The sequence below is a fragment of the Ruditapes philippinarum genome, unplaced genomic scaffold (genome assembly GCF_026571515.1).
Source record: "Ruditapes philippinarum isolate M1 unplaced genomic scaffold, ASM2657151v2 ctg1027_1_1_1_1, whole genome shotgun sequence".
Lineage (NCBI taxonomy): Eukaryota > Metazoa > Mollusca > Bivalvia > Venerida > Veneridae > Ruditapes > Ruditapes philippinarum.
In genome coordinates this window covers 1,226-16,869 of record NW_026865483.1, presented here as the reverse complement: position 1 = coordinate 16,869, position 15,644 = coordinate 1,226, and the positions used below count along the sequence as shown (strand labels likewise).

Genomic DNA, 15,644 nt, shown 5'->3' with positions numbered 1-15,644 from the left:
TCTTGAATGGTATATATATTCTCATAGTATTTTTTCTGTTCATTTAAAATGTCTGTCTGATTTGTTAAAATATTACCATTTGCATTTAAACATTTTACTTTCCGCATTTCTTTTTTCTAATCCTTTTAGTAATTTTATATTTCTTTCGCCATTATTTATTTTGTAACTTTTTATTCTAGTAATAACACCATTAATATTTTCAGTATATAAGTTATCCAACTATGCTTTTTTGATATCTAGTTCTTTTTTTAAATTGTCATTAAAATTTTCTAATTTAGTTTCTATTTCATCAATTTCTTTGACAAGTTTGCTAACGAATACATCGATATCTTTGTTAACTTCACACGTCAATGAGTTGTGGTGTATTGGTATAGATGCCTGACTACTGATCTGAAGATCCCTGGTTCGATACCTTACCAACACCACATTATGAGGAAATGCATTTGTTTTATTTCATTTTGAAATTTACTTGCAAGAATTAATTTGAAATCGTTTTACTACATCTGGTTTTTAGGATACCTTTTAAGTACTGGTTTTTTATACAATTTTATTTTTTATTCATTACATTATCTTTGATTAATAAAAGGACAGCACGTTCATAATACAAATTAAAATACTACACAGATAGAATACACAACCAAAAATCAAAACGTTTTGCACGAGTTAAGAGAGAAATGGCAATTTTGAAATAAGAAAAGAAAAAATATAAAAGTTGCTGAACCAGGATTCGAACCTACGAGTGTACGTCTATATTCTTGAAGTGAAAGCCCTTAACGACTGTGCTAAGATGGATTTGTAATTTAGACCATTTAACAACTGGTTATATATACATTCATATCGATCTACAAATAGATAGTAACGTTTACGGAATTTACCGAATATGGGGTCAAATGCAAGAGTGCCAGGTCAATGTTGTTGGACAATACATAAAATACTTGGTAACTCAAGCGTGACGAAATTTTGGCTAGACTGTCTAGGCAGTTTGCTCACTAACTGCAAGATATTCACGCTATTCACGCACTTTCATATCCCACCCATTTGAATGTATATGTAAAAATTTCATCAGCGAATTAAGGCAATTTCACAGTAAAAAAATTCAATTTTCAGTATACCATTTAAGTCTGTATGTCATATCTGTAAATATCGCATATTTTGCTCTATTGGCGATCACGTAGTTTTGTAGAAATTAAGCCTTACATTTTATTAAAATTCAAAACCGGAAGCGGAAACTGCTCGTGGCAACGACTTAGTAACTCGTGGCCATGACATAGTATCTCGTGACCACGAGATAAATAAAAACACATACATGTCACCTTTGTGCCACCGTACAATGGTATTGGGTAAATTATTTTTTAGAATAGGAGAAGGGGAAGCGTTTTCACACTTAGCTAAATTCAGTAACGGATATTCGGCGTAGTGATTTTGTCGTTTTCCTTCTTTATTCGCTGTGTATCTTGTTTTTAATACGAGTGTTAATTCAAAAATACGTCTGAGCTGGTAATAGTGAGGGAAAAAATAAACGGTCCCTACGCTGATGTAGTTGTCCAATGCAAAACAGTACCCCTTTAAATAGATCAACAACGTGTTTTAAGCTGAATTCGATACGTCATCTTTTCCTGTGTGGTTTTTAGACTGGTTACATATCATTAAGTCTGAAAAAGCCACCTAATTCTAACCAGATGAACACTCCATTATTTGTTTACGAGGATAAGAAAATATTATTCGTCGAATGAACAAAAATGTATTTTACCAATTTTTTGCAATAAATTGAAAAAAGAAAATGGGAACCAAAATGTTTAGAGTGTGAATGTTTTTATTTACTTTGCAATAATTTTTAAATATTGCAAAATTAATTTGTCATTCCGCAGTAAATCATACGACTTTTCCAAACTCATAAAAGACTCGACTGCTTCGCAGCCGAATAACGCCCTTTTCTTCGTGATTACGCCATTCGATACGCTTTGCATTTTTTAATTTTATTTTGTTTGATACTATAAGGCGTATGTATTTTCTAACTTAAATTGATAAATGAATATTTTATGATCAAATGTGTTTTGCAAATATTTCAATTGTTTCACATTGTATATATGCACGGTATTTACGATATATATTAAATGTAAATATTATATATCAAAGAAAATGATGTTTAATAATCCATATACATTTTTCAATATACACAGTGTACATGTATATATGTGGTTAAAGTATATGATATGATATAGATTGTTTACATATATTTCAAAATCAACGTATGGGATAACATCAGATTCTCAATCTGGACATATGAGCCATGTCACGACAAAACCAACATAGAGCGTTTGCGACTAGCATGTATCCAGACCTGCCTGCGCATCCGCGCAGTCTGATCAGGATCCATGCTGTTCGCTTACAAACCCCGTAACAAGTAGAGAAACTAATAGCGAATAGCATGGATCCTGATCAGACTACGCGGATGCGCAGGCTGGTCTGGATCCATGCTGGTCGCAAACCCATTATGTTGGTTTTGTCGTGACGCGACTCATATCTGAAACATATTGCTTTATTGATTGTTCTTAAATTTAATTAATTAATCAAATTTGTGTTGGTCATCGTATTAGGATTTTGGTTTCTTTCTTGTGTTTTTGTCATTCATTAGTTTGTCTTACACTCTTACTTGTTTTACAAAAAACTAGAATGTTGCATTTGTTAATAAAATTTTTGTAAACACATATGTTTTCCTGAATATCCATTTAAGAATGTTTCTTACATTTTGAATCCGTTCTAAAATCTCATACTGCTAATGAGGTTGCTTTGTAAGCATTTCCCCGTAAATGACTGAGAGTAACCGCAGACATGTCAATAAACTTTAATAACGTTCATTACATACTCACCACAGCAGTCATTTAACTTACGCTTGAGGGAATGTACGTGGTAACGCGTGTATAATACAGTACGTGGATGATATTACCGTAATAAAACATTTATAATGTTATAATGTTGTATAATGATAGTTTAACATCTTCTTATGTTTTAACTGAAATATGTGTATGTGTAAACTTCAAGTCCGACTATGTGAAATGATCGCTTAAAACAACAACATCAACAACAACAACAGAAACAACAACAGATACTTTTATTTTGAGTCACGTTACAAGATAGAATAGTATGAATGAATATACAAAAGTATAAAATGTGGGTTTTTTTTGATTGAAATTATCAAAATCAAGCATCGTCACACACCGTTAAACAACATGGGGACAGCTATTCTCTCTCTCACCACTAGACGGCGTAAATTACGATTGCATATACAAACGTCATTATCATCATAATGGTTCATAAAACATGTATAAAGAAGGGACATGATATAGCATACAATTTTATACAAAAAGCAATTTAAAAAAAATGGTTACCGGTATTTAGTATTAGGATGGAGAGAAAGAGACAGAGGGGGAAAACACACGATCTTGTAAACATACTATAAACCATACCTCGCAATGTGCAAAATGGTTTCCATTTTCTTCACTCAACCTTACCTCTCGTGAGTTCACCAATTGGTTTCGTTACATAACACTACTCAATGTACATTGCAAAAAGTGTAATCATGTCGGAAACAAATTTGTTAAAAGAATAAGTTAATTAAAATGTAATTAAAATGAAAAATATCTTAAATTTACGTCCGATAAAAGAAAAGCGTGAGAAAAAAATGAAAAAATTAATCAATTTATAATAGTATATTCCAGAATTGCAAAATAATTGAAAAAAGTTGGGCAGCCTGAAAGACAGAACGAAGAAAGGAAATTTAGGATAGAAGTGAAAGACTTCTGACAAGTATATAGAAGTAACCAAAATGCAAAATGTCGCTGGTATTTGCAAAGATCACTTCTTCATTATTTTCAATTTCTAGGCACATTATGCCTCCTAAACAAATTTGTTTAAAAAGTATGGCAAATATGTAAACAAAGTAGTATTTTGACTTCCATCCATACTTCCATATGATATCACTTTTACTGTACAAATTGCCTAAAGATGAAGGAAATTGGCAAATGACATTGACATTGACAAAAAAAACATTTTTGGGAACTGTAACTGGACATAAAAATAAAAGCTTGTGAGAAATGTAAATAAAAGCATTTCTGAGGAATAATGAGCCTTTACATTTTGCACATTTATCCATGTTAAACACGAATGGTAAGAAACCAAACAGAGAGAGATATCACTGGAATAGTTAGTTTAACACTATAATAAACCCGTTAGATTGTGATGCTGGAATACTTGACAGCTAAAGTGAAACAAAAACAAAACATAATACAGTTATTATTAAAGTTACAATCTGGATCTAAGTGATGAAACATCATACTCGTTCAATAAAATATAGAAATGCATGCTTACTTTATCCTGAGTTTAAATAAACGAATTGTAAATATATGGTTTTCTACGTAGATTTGAATAGTGTTTTCTTTAAATTAAAATACTCCTGAAGACGTCATCAAAGTTTATCCCATGGTCATTCATGATGTCATGAAACTATTTTGATAAATGTTGAGTAAGTACTATTTAGTTGAATACACGTTTTATGTGCAACTTCTTCGTAAATCAATTTTTTTTTATATAAAATTCAACTTTTAACATAAATTTAAAGGGATTATCTCTATCCCAAATGATGTTTTACAACATTTATTTTCTCAAATGCTGTCAGTTCCCGTAAATGATCCATTCAAATATATATGAGACCAAAATCATTCATAATCAATACTCAAACCTAAGTGGTATTCAGTGAACACCTCAAGGCAGCCACAATTCTCAGCTTTTCTTGTTTATCATATTTTACCTTAGTTTACTCGAAACTGACTTTACAATCTGAATACCACTTTACTGAAATGTAAAGGACTGTGTTGACCGTTAGGCAATTATATGGGATTAACTCGTAAGTATCGATTCTGAATACGGGCCAAGGTCATGGGAAATGCATGTGTCGTCTGTACTTTACAATTCCAGATGCAACAGATGACAGGATAAGTTAAGTAGAAATCATGATAAATTTGATAGACATTGGTGGGTCCCGTAGCTCATCAGGCTCGGCAGGGTCAGGAGTGGTCGGCGGGCCTTGATGGCCCTTCTTGCATTCCTTCTGTGCGTGGGAACCTTCATCTTTGGACACATTCTAGTATGATGCAGCAAGTACTCTGGGTAGATCTAGCAATTGAAGGTGGCAGCAGATAGTTTTGGTTTTCGTGGTACAGTTCATGCTGTTGTAGAGGCCGTGTAAGACCGTACGATGCCGTGTTAGATCGTGTATACCCGTACTAGACCGTGTCTGCCATGTATGATTCGTACCTGAACCGTATTGTTCGTATGGCGATCGTATGAAACCGTGTGTGCACTCGAATGAATCGTACCGTGATCGTGTGACATTCGGATGTTAATCGGGTGTTGGATGTAGGACTTTTGGACGGTCTCGAACGATTTATATACGATCTTGGCACGGTTGGGCTCACTCGTGGAGTGGACTTCAAATACGGTTGTATATACGGTCTCATACGGTCTCACACGGTTTTGTACGGTCGTTTTTACGATTATACACAGACATTACATCCGTAACAGTTTGTCAATACACGATGACTGGATTTGTCGAAAATATGTGCTATATATTTAGGTCATAAATATTTATTTACTCGAAGATAAAATACCGACTTTTTATGCTCTCCCTATTAGAAAGAATGAAATTAAACCAATTTTACTTGCCGTCCCGGAATCTTTAGTATTGCTCCATAAATAATTAAGTTTGTGTTATGAAATGTAACATGAATGTTGGTCATAAATAAAAGCTGTATGGGCAAAAATGTAAAAATCTATTTTTAACACTGGTGACCTTGACCCAACTGACCCTTAAGTCCATCCGAAGGAAGAATTTCAAGCAAGTTATCTTTCTACCAAATATGAAAAACATCTGTCAATGAATAAAGGCTGTATGGGAAAAAGTGTAAAAATCTATTCTTAGCACTGGTGACCTTGACCAACTGACCCCTACCTCAATCAAAAGGAAGAATACCATGCAAGTTCTTGGAGACAGCTCTATCGTGAAGGAGGTAGTCATGTCGCCAAGGAGATAGTTCTATGATTTCAAAAAATGATATGGTCAAGAATGTAAAAAGTTTTCGGTGAAAAAGATATTTAGGATGTTGATACAACAAGAAAGAAATAGACTATTTGGCAATATTTGTTTTATACTAGCAGTTCTTTCCGCTACATCATTCACGAAGTGATCTAACTTCAGGATGATTAGTAATCTGTTTAAATGTGAACAGTGAGTACAAACTGAGACTTCACATTTCAAATGTACACACACAAATACCTAACCTGAACACAGTATGTATACATTGCTGTAAACAATTGAGTATGCCTAAGAGTTTTAAGCCTTTCTGTTTTTAGATTATAAACATTTGAATTAACTAAAAGACAAAAACATATAAATTTCTTATTGAAATAAAATATTTCATCAATCTCTAAGATCACTTTTAACCTTGATATTTTGTTTAAAAAAGTAGGTGTCAGTGGTGTGAATAGCAGAGACATTTTCAATGTAAACATGAAGTCATTTTTGATTTTTTTGCTTTATGTGTCAGGCAATTCATTATCAACTAAAGTATTAAGGTATGTTAAGATGCCATGTCTCTAGCCTGTGGAAAAATCGATGCGATAATCTGACCTAAATTTTCTCATCCCGGCTTTAATTCAATATAGTGGTACTATTGAATCATCATGTTGGGCATATATCTGTATCAAATGTATCGGTGCAAAGCGTAAAATACCTTTGCAACGGATACCTTCTTTACAAAATGATTTATAGTTTTATCATTACTCTATTCGAAAATTTATTTCTTAATGGAGAAGAATGATGCTATGGTGCAAATATAGAAAATACATTTCGTAGGCGATAAAGAAATGCAATACAACAAAATCAGCGTTGAAACGCTTCCTTACTTGCAAAAATGTATCGAAGCTTAATAATTTATAATATAATTTTAAAAAGTTAATGTTCATTTAAGAGAGGAATGATACTTTATTTCAAATACCGATTTAAGTTTCAAATAATAAAGCTCATCTGTTCTCGTCGATTATTAAGAAAAATGACTACAATAAAATCGACACGTAAAAGACCTAAGTAATAACGGAATTGACAGAAATTGTTGTTGATTTTAAGTAACAAAAGTAGGCATGCATGCATTTGCGCATACCTCTTCCGATAGCAAGAGACCTTTTTTAATTTGTAATTCTTTCTTTTTTAAAAAAAAACAAAGGTCATTCTGGATTGATACAAGGTCCACGAGAGGTTACCCTGGATATCAAAAGACTGCAAATGAAAAAAAAAAGTTTTGAACGAACGGTAACAAGTTTATAACCATTCTAAAGCAACACTAGAACATGTTGTCAATGGGTGTGCGATGACTTGTTACAATGGATATTGCATTTCAAACAGCTTTCTGGAATTTATAGATGCTTATAAGAGGTGCTAACATGGGACCGAAAAATAAATCCTTTATAAAAAAAATTATTACATTTCCATTTTCTTGGAACCAATGAGTGACTTCTGCTTTCGACTTAAGTTGTAAATAAGAAATGTTGTTGGACGTTACTACCATACTCAACGTATAATTAAATAGCTGAATCAATATGCAGCCTTCAATGAAAAATACGACTGCGTCGTATCATATTTTATTTTAAACTGCGTCGTATCATTTCATACAAATCATTTTTTTCTTGGAAAATAAACATTTCTTTTTAATGAAATTTTAGTAAATTATGCAAAATCAAATTTTGAAGTTTATGGTGAACTCTGAAACGGATATATAATTGATTTGAAGGAAAAACGATTGATAAAGCAATATGAACTACGTCGTATCCACACAATTTCATAAAAATTCTGACCCGCTTCGAGTTGTAAGTTTGTTATATCTTTTGTTTTACAAAATAATTGCTCAAGCAACATACACCGAACAAACCGGAAAATAGTGGAGCGTGTTAATACATATATCTGGTTTTCAGTCATTTCAAACAAAAAAAGTTATAAACAAAAACATACCTTTATTGGTTTAAGATGGCGTCTTTGTTTACATTTTGTAGGATACGACGCAGTTTTTATTCCTAGCCTTTGTAAATGTTAATGTTTTATTATGCAAATTACGTCATGATATATATGCATAGTAATTACATTAGTATAATATTATTTTTATTATATTTTGTGTCGTGATAAATGTTATGAATGAAATATACCAAAACAATCAGATACTTTGAGCGTAACCATAGAGCTATCTCCTTGGCGAAATGACTACCTCCTTCACAACAGAGCTGTCTCCAAGAACAAATATCCTATATTTTATTTATTAACTAATGTTTTTATCTGATTTCAATCTTATTTCATTTCTATACCTTATATCTACTTGAAACATATTTGTTTTTAATCTGAATCGCTGTTTAGATGAAAATTGGAGGGAAAATAATCTGTTTCATGATGAAACGGTCCATTTCAATACTGAATTAGCTAACTGGGAAACGCCGCGACAACTACATTTTCAGTACGTATAATAACTTTACGTTTTCTGGAAGCTTTTATCAAATCTACATCGCATAGCATTCTCTGAATTTCGACATTAAGTGTAAAGTTTACAAAATATATCAAAAATGAAAAACTTGACACTTTATTTTAGCGACATGCACTAGCTCTGAAGAAGCGATAGAGCAATTCACCGTATACCTTCGAAAAGGGCAGCTCTATCATTTACCAGGTGTGATTTTGTCAACTTCATATCAAGTCACAAATGTAGCTCTATAAGGCCACCGATATTTACCTGGTGTCGATGGATTTAGTTTTTCCATTGTTGGAAATGGTCTGATAATTTCTTAAGATATACCTGGAGATGTAGGTCTAGATCTAGATTTATATCATATATATGACTAGATCTTATTATTTAGCTTTAAACTTTTTCAGTCCCCATGTCTACACAGTAGATCTACCGTCAGTCGGAAGTGACGTATTGGCTCGGACACAGAATTGAATTTTTTCCTGAGTTTATATAGTTGATTGCGATTGATTATGTCATCTAAACTTTGGAATTCTGTATGCAAGTGACTATAGTTCGTTCAACGACAGCAGCCATCTTGTATTCAAATCCCTTACGTTGTTTCAGTAAAATACCACCGTGCACAGTACTGGGCAACAACTTAATTACGTGACGTCGTAAATGACGTCACGTTGCATTATTATATGGCGCGCTTTTCATACAGTATTAGATTTATAAAACGTTTATTTGCATATAATAAAAAGAAAATTTGTTTAGTTTAGTTATTTCACCTTGTGAACACCAAAAGTTCATATTTCACTCGTGGCTGCGCCACTCGTGAAATATACCTTTTGGTGCTCACTCGGTGAAATATATTCAGTTGTTAAAACTTGTGGTCCGTCCCTTGCTTGCTTTTTATGAATAACTTCAACATCCATGTACGTAAAAACTGTAAATTTATTCGTTACTGTTTTGTCTATTATTATTATGTTTGCATGTGACTTTTATCTGTTTTTGTATAAAAATGCAATAAAATATAATTAAACATTAATACAAAACATAATTCGTAGTGTTTGTGGTTTTCAATATTTTGGTAAAATTTCCCGCGGAAGAAAATAAATGCAGCTAATCACATGTTTAAACAACATTCCTATGCAAACAAATCGTTTGTTCTATCAACATGACTAACAAAAATAACTTATTCTGATATTTTCATATGTTTCTCAGAAATGGGGGATCTGAAGATTGTATATGTCAACAAGAATACGAGGATCAACAAATGGCACTATAATCCATCCACAATATTCTTAGTTATGGTTCTTTATTTAGGTATTTTTTCCTTTCAGTCAAGAGTCATTTTCCACAACTGATGGGTTGGATTCAATGAATTTATAACGTTGACCATAATAGCATATAATTGTAATTCTTAGTAACAATTACAGAAAGACAAAATAAATACTCATGATAAGATTTTGCTTAAAACTGTCGCTCATTGTGCGGGCTTTGAGTTAAGTAATAGAAAGAGCACCGAAACACGAGGCTATCTGATTTGTACGAGGGGGCGTAGCCCCCGAGTATTAATCAGATTGCCGAGTGTTTTGATGTTCTTTCTCTTTTGTATCATAGTCAAACACAAAAGCACGTTCCCTGTTCCACAATATGAAACCCCGGCAAAAATGAACCAATGAACGAACATCTGAATATGACATTTCTGTCGCTTTCCCTTTCTCTGCCGTCACAATATGTAAACCCCAGCAAAAATGAGCCAATCAATGGGCATGCTCTGGAGTGCGGGTAACCAATACCCGCACTCCAGTTAACGCACTGTGCATGTATATGTATACGATTTAAACATGACACATTTTCAACAGAAAGGTCTCCAAACTATGATACATCATATTTAAAGATACCAAAAGCTTCAGTCAAAGGATTTGTATTGTATGGCGATTGATATCAATTTAACGAACTAGCTTTTGTGTATGTATATACACACAGCCTCGAGATATATATTGTAGCGAATGTATAGTTTTTTTGAAAGTATTTCCTTTAAAACATAGTTTTATTTAAATGTTACATGAATAGATATATAGTCATTTAATTAAGGAATGTCCGTATCACACCACTAGATGTTTCCTCCGAGCGATTTTGGATAGAAGTTTGACAGGAAGAAAGTGTTGATGAAGGTATACTTTCTATTTACAAGTAAATGATTTCCTCTTCTTGATATAATATTTTTGTTGACGTTTTTCGATATTTTAAATGTAACGCATGATTCATTTTATATTTAATACTAAACACCTGTCAATGACCGCATTTTATGTAAGAATAATTGATTACACCTTTCTTCATTTATTTTTTTTTTAGATTAAGTGTTAAGCTGTTAAAATAGCTGCGTACTATTTTTTCATTCAACACGTTGAATAAATTCGGCATTGAGTTAACCCAAAATAAGAACTGTTTATAAGTGAAAAAGAATAACTTTGTCATGTACGCTGGTATACATATATTGTATTGGTAACAGAAAGAGAATCGAAACATTTGTACGCGGGGCGTAGCCCCCGAGTATTGATCAGATTGCCGATTGTTTTGATGTTCTTTCTCTTTTGTATCATAGTGAAACATGAAAACACGTTCCCTAGTGTTGTCACAATATGAAACCCCAGAAAAAAATTAGCAATGAACGAGCATTTGAATATAATATTTCTGTCGCTATCCTTTTCTCTGCCGTCACAGTAAGTAATCCCCAGCAAAAATGAGCCAATCAATTGCTCTGGAATGCGGGTAACTAATGCCTGCACTCCAGTTAACGCACTGTACATGTTTACGATTAAACTCTGGCTCAGAAAAGTCCTCAAACTATAATACAACTAACAGTTAGTGCGTCTTCCTTCGGGATCATTGATGCCAGCACTATTAAGTGTTGAGAATTGAGTACCGCTCAAGCCAGTGCTAGGGGGCGTGAGGGATGTTGCACATATTCATTATCACTCATGTACAGACTCAATCAAACTGAGGATGCAATTCTCTTGTAATTTTGTTGTGATTAATGCTTCCGAGGGATCACTTTGTTTCCATATACTTTTTTACGCTATGTTTTATAACACAAATAACGTCACCTCAAAATACATTCATTGTTCACGGTCCGGTCGTGCAGTACCTTTTTTACGGCACAGGTGTTTAATTATAAGAACACCGACTGACATTCTCATTACGTACTTTTTCTTATAGTAGCGTATGAACTTATAACTTCATTCATAACGGTAAAATGACGTCATGCTAAGAACGCAATTCATTTATAAAGTGCGCGGCAATGACGTCATTTGGTTTAAACATATTTTATTAAGAATATTTGTAAATGTGTAAATAACAACATAACAATAATTATAGAGTTTAGCCGAAGGCAGAAGCGTATAGAAGCCATTATCTAACAATAACAATCTTCAATGTCAGTGGTGGTTGTAATTAACAAGTTATCAGAAATTGAACACATTTGAAAAGAAATAATGTAAATGGTTAGGACAAAGTAGGGGAGGATGTTGTGTTTTGATAGCTTTCCGTGATATACATGATATAGTCATAGACATGGTCATTGTTGAATTAAACGAAACAAGCCATTCTTCAGACCATTGGCTAATCTTTTGTAAATCAGAGTTTAGTACATTTGCTGTTATTTCGGGTGTTTTAACGATAAAGGATAAACTTGTGTCATCTGCGAAAAGTCTGATGTTGGCGTCGATATCAATTACAATGTCGTTAATAAATGTAAGGAAAAGCAGTGGACCGAGAATGGCTCATTGAGGAACACCAGCCCTGACGTAAAGAAGAGAAGATGAAGATCATTAGACAGTGACTCTTCGCTGTCTGTTGTATAAGTAGCTTTGAAACCAAAGAAATGAATCTTTACGAATTCCAACAGATGACAATTTAGTAATGAGTCCTTTGTACCATACCCGATCAAAAGCTTTGCTAATATCCCAAAATAGGATTCTTATTTTCTTTCCATTGTCTATTGCTTCACAGAAAGAATTATAAATGACTGATAGTTGGTTTATACTTGAGTTGCCTTGGCGGAAATCAGACTGATATTCTGTTAAAATGTTGTTGCTAATTAAATGACGTCATTTAAAGCACGCGACTTGTCTAACATGGGCGGTGACTGACAGGTTTTTCTAGCACCGGCGTAAACGGTACATAATCCTGTCTGATATGCAAGAATAAAGGAATCTTACACTGCCTGCCGGTACAACACCGGAATATCTAGCTCGAGGTTAATTATCAACGGCGGTTACGAGGCTCTGTTGAATTTCCGCTTAACAGTTACCCAAAAACAAGATATTCCTGTCTGTACCGACAGCCAGAGTTTGATTCCTTTTCTTGCTTATTAAATATCAATAATTTTCGGAACAGAAATTACGAAAACTTGTATTTTTATTACGCACATTTTTCTTATGTTAGCGTATGAACATACAAACATCATTCGGTGAAATGACGTCATCCTTAGAACAAAAGGCGCGCGGCAATAACTTCATTTAAAAGACAGGTTTTTTTATCGTACCGGTGTAAACGGTAGATAATCCTATTCAATATGCAAGAAAAATAAAAATAACAAATATGTAGAAAAGCATATTGTACGAAAGTACAATTACAATTATAAACGCCCATGTTTTATATTTACAGAAATCAGTCGCAGCACTCATTTTGTTGTTGACAGTTGGATTAAACAATGGTAAAAATTAATTGATTTATTAATTTATAAATAAATTGTTTCGAACCATTCAGTACGTATATGTGATTGGAAAAAATAGATATACGAAAATCATAGAAATTTCTAGAGAGAAAATAAAAGCACACAATATCGCTATCAAACAAAATCTGGCAAAGAAGAATATCTTAAAATTTGCTCTGTTTTAAAAGCGTGGTGTCTAAGTAAAGCGGATGCACTTGGTATTTTCAAGAAAATTTAAAATAGTTTTTACTAACAAAAATGAAGAAATGGGACAGTTTCCAGGGTGTTTCATTTCTGATTTAAAGTGTTGAAATTATGTAATTATGATTTTAGAATAGTGTCTTTAATGATAAGGTTTACTGTCTTGCAGATACATAAAATCTAATAGATGTTCTTTTTTTTGGTATTAGATCAGTTTTCTTTTGTAGATGTAAGTCTTTAGTGTAAATGGATTAAGAAACGTTATATAGCGAGATATTAGTATTGATATATAAGTATTGAGATCTTAGTATTGATATATTACTATTGATATATTTGTATTGAGATATCAGTATTGAGATATTAGTATGGGCATACTAGCGTTGTTAGTATCCGCTAAAAAATATGTTTTAAATAACATAGCTTGTGCTGCAAGATCAAACAAAATGCTATATAAAACATCATATTCTATTACATATATTTATTTCTTAATATAAAACTCAACTCTGTATTTATTTATGTAAATGATAGTTTAACTGATTTGACTTTTGAAATTGTTATTTATTGAACATTATGTAAAAACACGAGGAGCGAAGAGCTCAAGTCCAAACAAAGATTTCGTTGTCTTCTATTCTGTTAATGGCGAACGTTGATTATTTATGTTATAAAGGAATGGTTATACAGTTTGGAAACATGATTAAGAAAACGTCCCGAATACCCCCACTGTCATTCAACGGGTATGGAAACTATTGTGGTATGTTTGGCAGTGGAAGAGAAATGGACAACATAGACAGGTTGATATATATTAACTGCTTCAAATTAGATAAACATACAATATAGTTAAATGAAACTCTTTAAATAGAATAAGAGTAAATAAAACACATCGTCAAACTGTTAAATTCGTTAATACTTGTCATATGAAAAATTAAAACAATGCTAATCCAAATTGAAGAATAACATATGCCACATTACGTTTTATACATATGTTCAAACCCAGTGTAATCATTAATCTTGAACTGTTTCCAGTACGTAATAAAACGATATACTTTAATCAAACTGATAATTTATATTAGATGCTGGGTAGTATATTCATATCCTTTTAAAAGAACACGAACACAAGTCGATACGCTGCTGAAATTTTAAATTATATAGTTGATTAAAGATAAACGTTTCAAGAGAAATATTCTGTTTATTCATTACAGATGTTGCAGTGCCCACGACAAATGTCTTTCAACAACAAACAGATTTCATTGTCTTCCGTTCTTTTACTTCTCTTATTATATATTGCCATACAGTTGGTACATGCAAGACGGTCACATCCAGTGCGGTAAGCGTTAATCAACATAATTGTACATTATGTTGTAATCTAAATTTTCGAATCATACATATGTTCAAGTTACATATTTTAAATTTTAAAGTAAATGTAACAAGCGTTTTCCAAGACCACGGTTGATTAAGTGAGCACAAAAGATAAATTAGTATACAGAAACAGGATATACTGTACAGAAACAGTATATTATATACAGCGGCAGGATATAATGAACAAAAAACAGGATATAGTATACAGAAACATGATACATGTAAAGGAAAAAGGATGTAATGTACGAAAAGGATATTGCTCATTGTACATAAAATAGGATATATTGCAGGAAGCATGATATAGTGTACAGGAAACATGATATAGTGTACATGAAACATGATATAGTGTACAGGAAGCATGCTATTTCTTTTATTCCTAAAGCAGAATAGTAACAGAGACTGGCGTGTCATCAAATAAACTGTTATGATATTTTTACTTCCATTCATTGTAGCTCCAACAAATACACGATGTGCACAAGGGCTATGCGACTGTGACAGACTCTGTGCTGAATGTTTTGCCAAGTACGACAACGAATATAATCCAGCTCTGAAAAGACGATTAAATATAATGGGATGACAAAAAAAAAAATTTAACTACAGTTGTCTTCCCCCCCACTAACAACGTTATACTGTAAAAAATATAAGGGATACTGTCATTGCTAGAAATCTCATCTGAAATATCAACTTATATTAAAACTTTTGTAGACTGCTTATAATGTTTCATGGTTATTCAAAGCACTTTTTTCTTTTCATAAAAACCAGAAATTAAAAACACCTAAAAATTCTGAACAATCTTTTTGGGACGTAAAGTAAATAAAATTCAT

The 15,644-nt window shown here is 32.6% G+C and overlaps 1 protein-coding gene across 1 annotated transcript; it reads left to right on the top strand.

Annotated features, from left to right (window-relative positions):
* Positions 1-10,620: 10,620 nt before the first annotated feature.
* LOC132729273 (phospholipase A2-like) lies at positions 10,621-15,421 on the top strand. The gene is made up of 5 exons (XM_060714995.1): positions 10,621-10,720; positions 13,215-13,263; positions 14,132-14,255; positions 14,664-14,788; positions 15,273-15,421. The coding sequence occupies exons 1-5, from the start codon at positions 10,715-10,717 to the stop codon at positions 15,395-15,397; spliced, it is 429 nt and encodes a 142-aa protein (XP_060570978.1). The 5' UTR covers positions 10,621-10,714; the 3' UTR covers positions 15,398-15,421.
* The last annotated feature ends 223 nt before the right edge of the window (positions 15,422-15,644 follow it).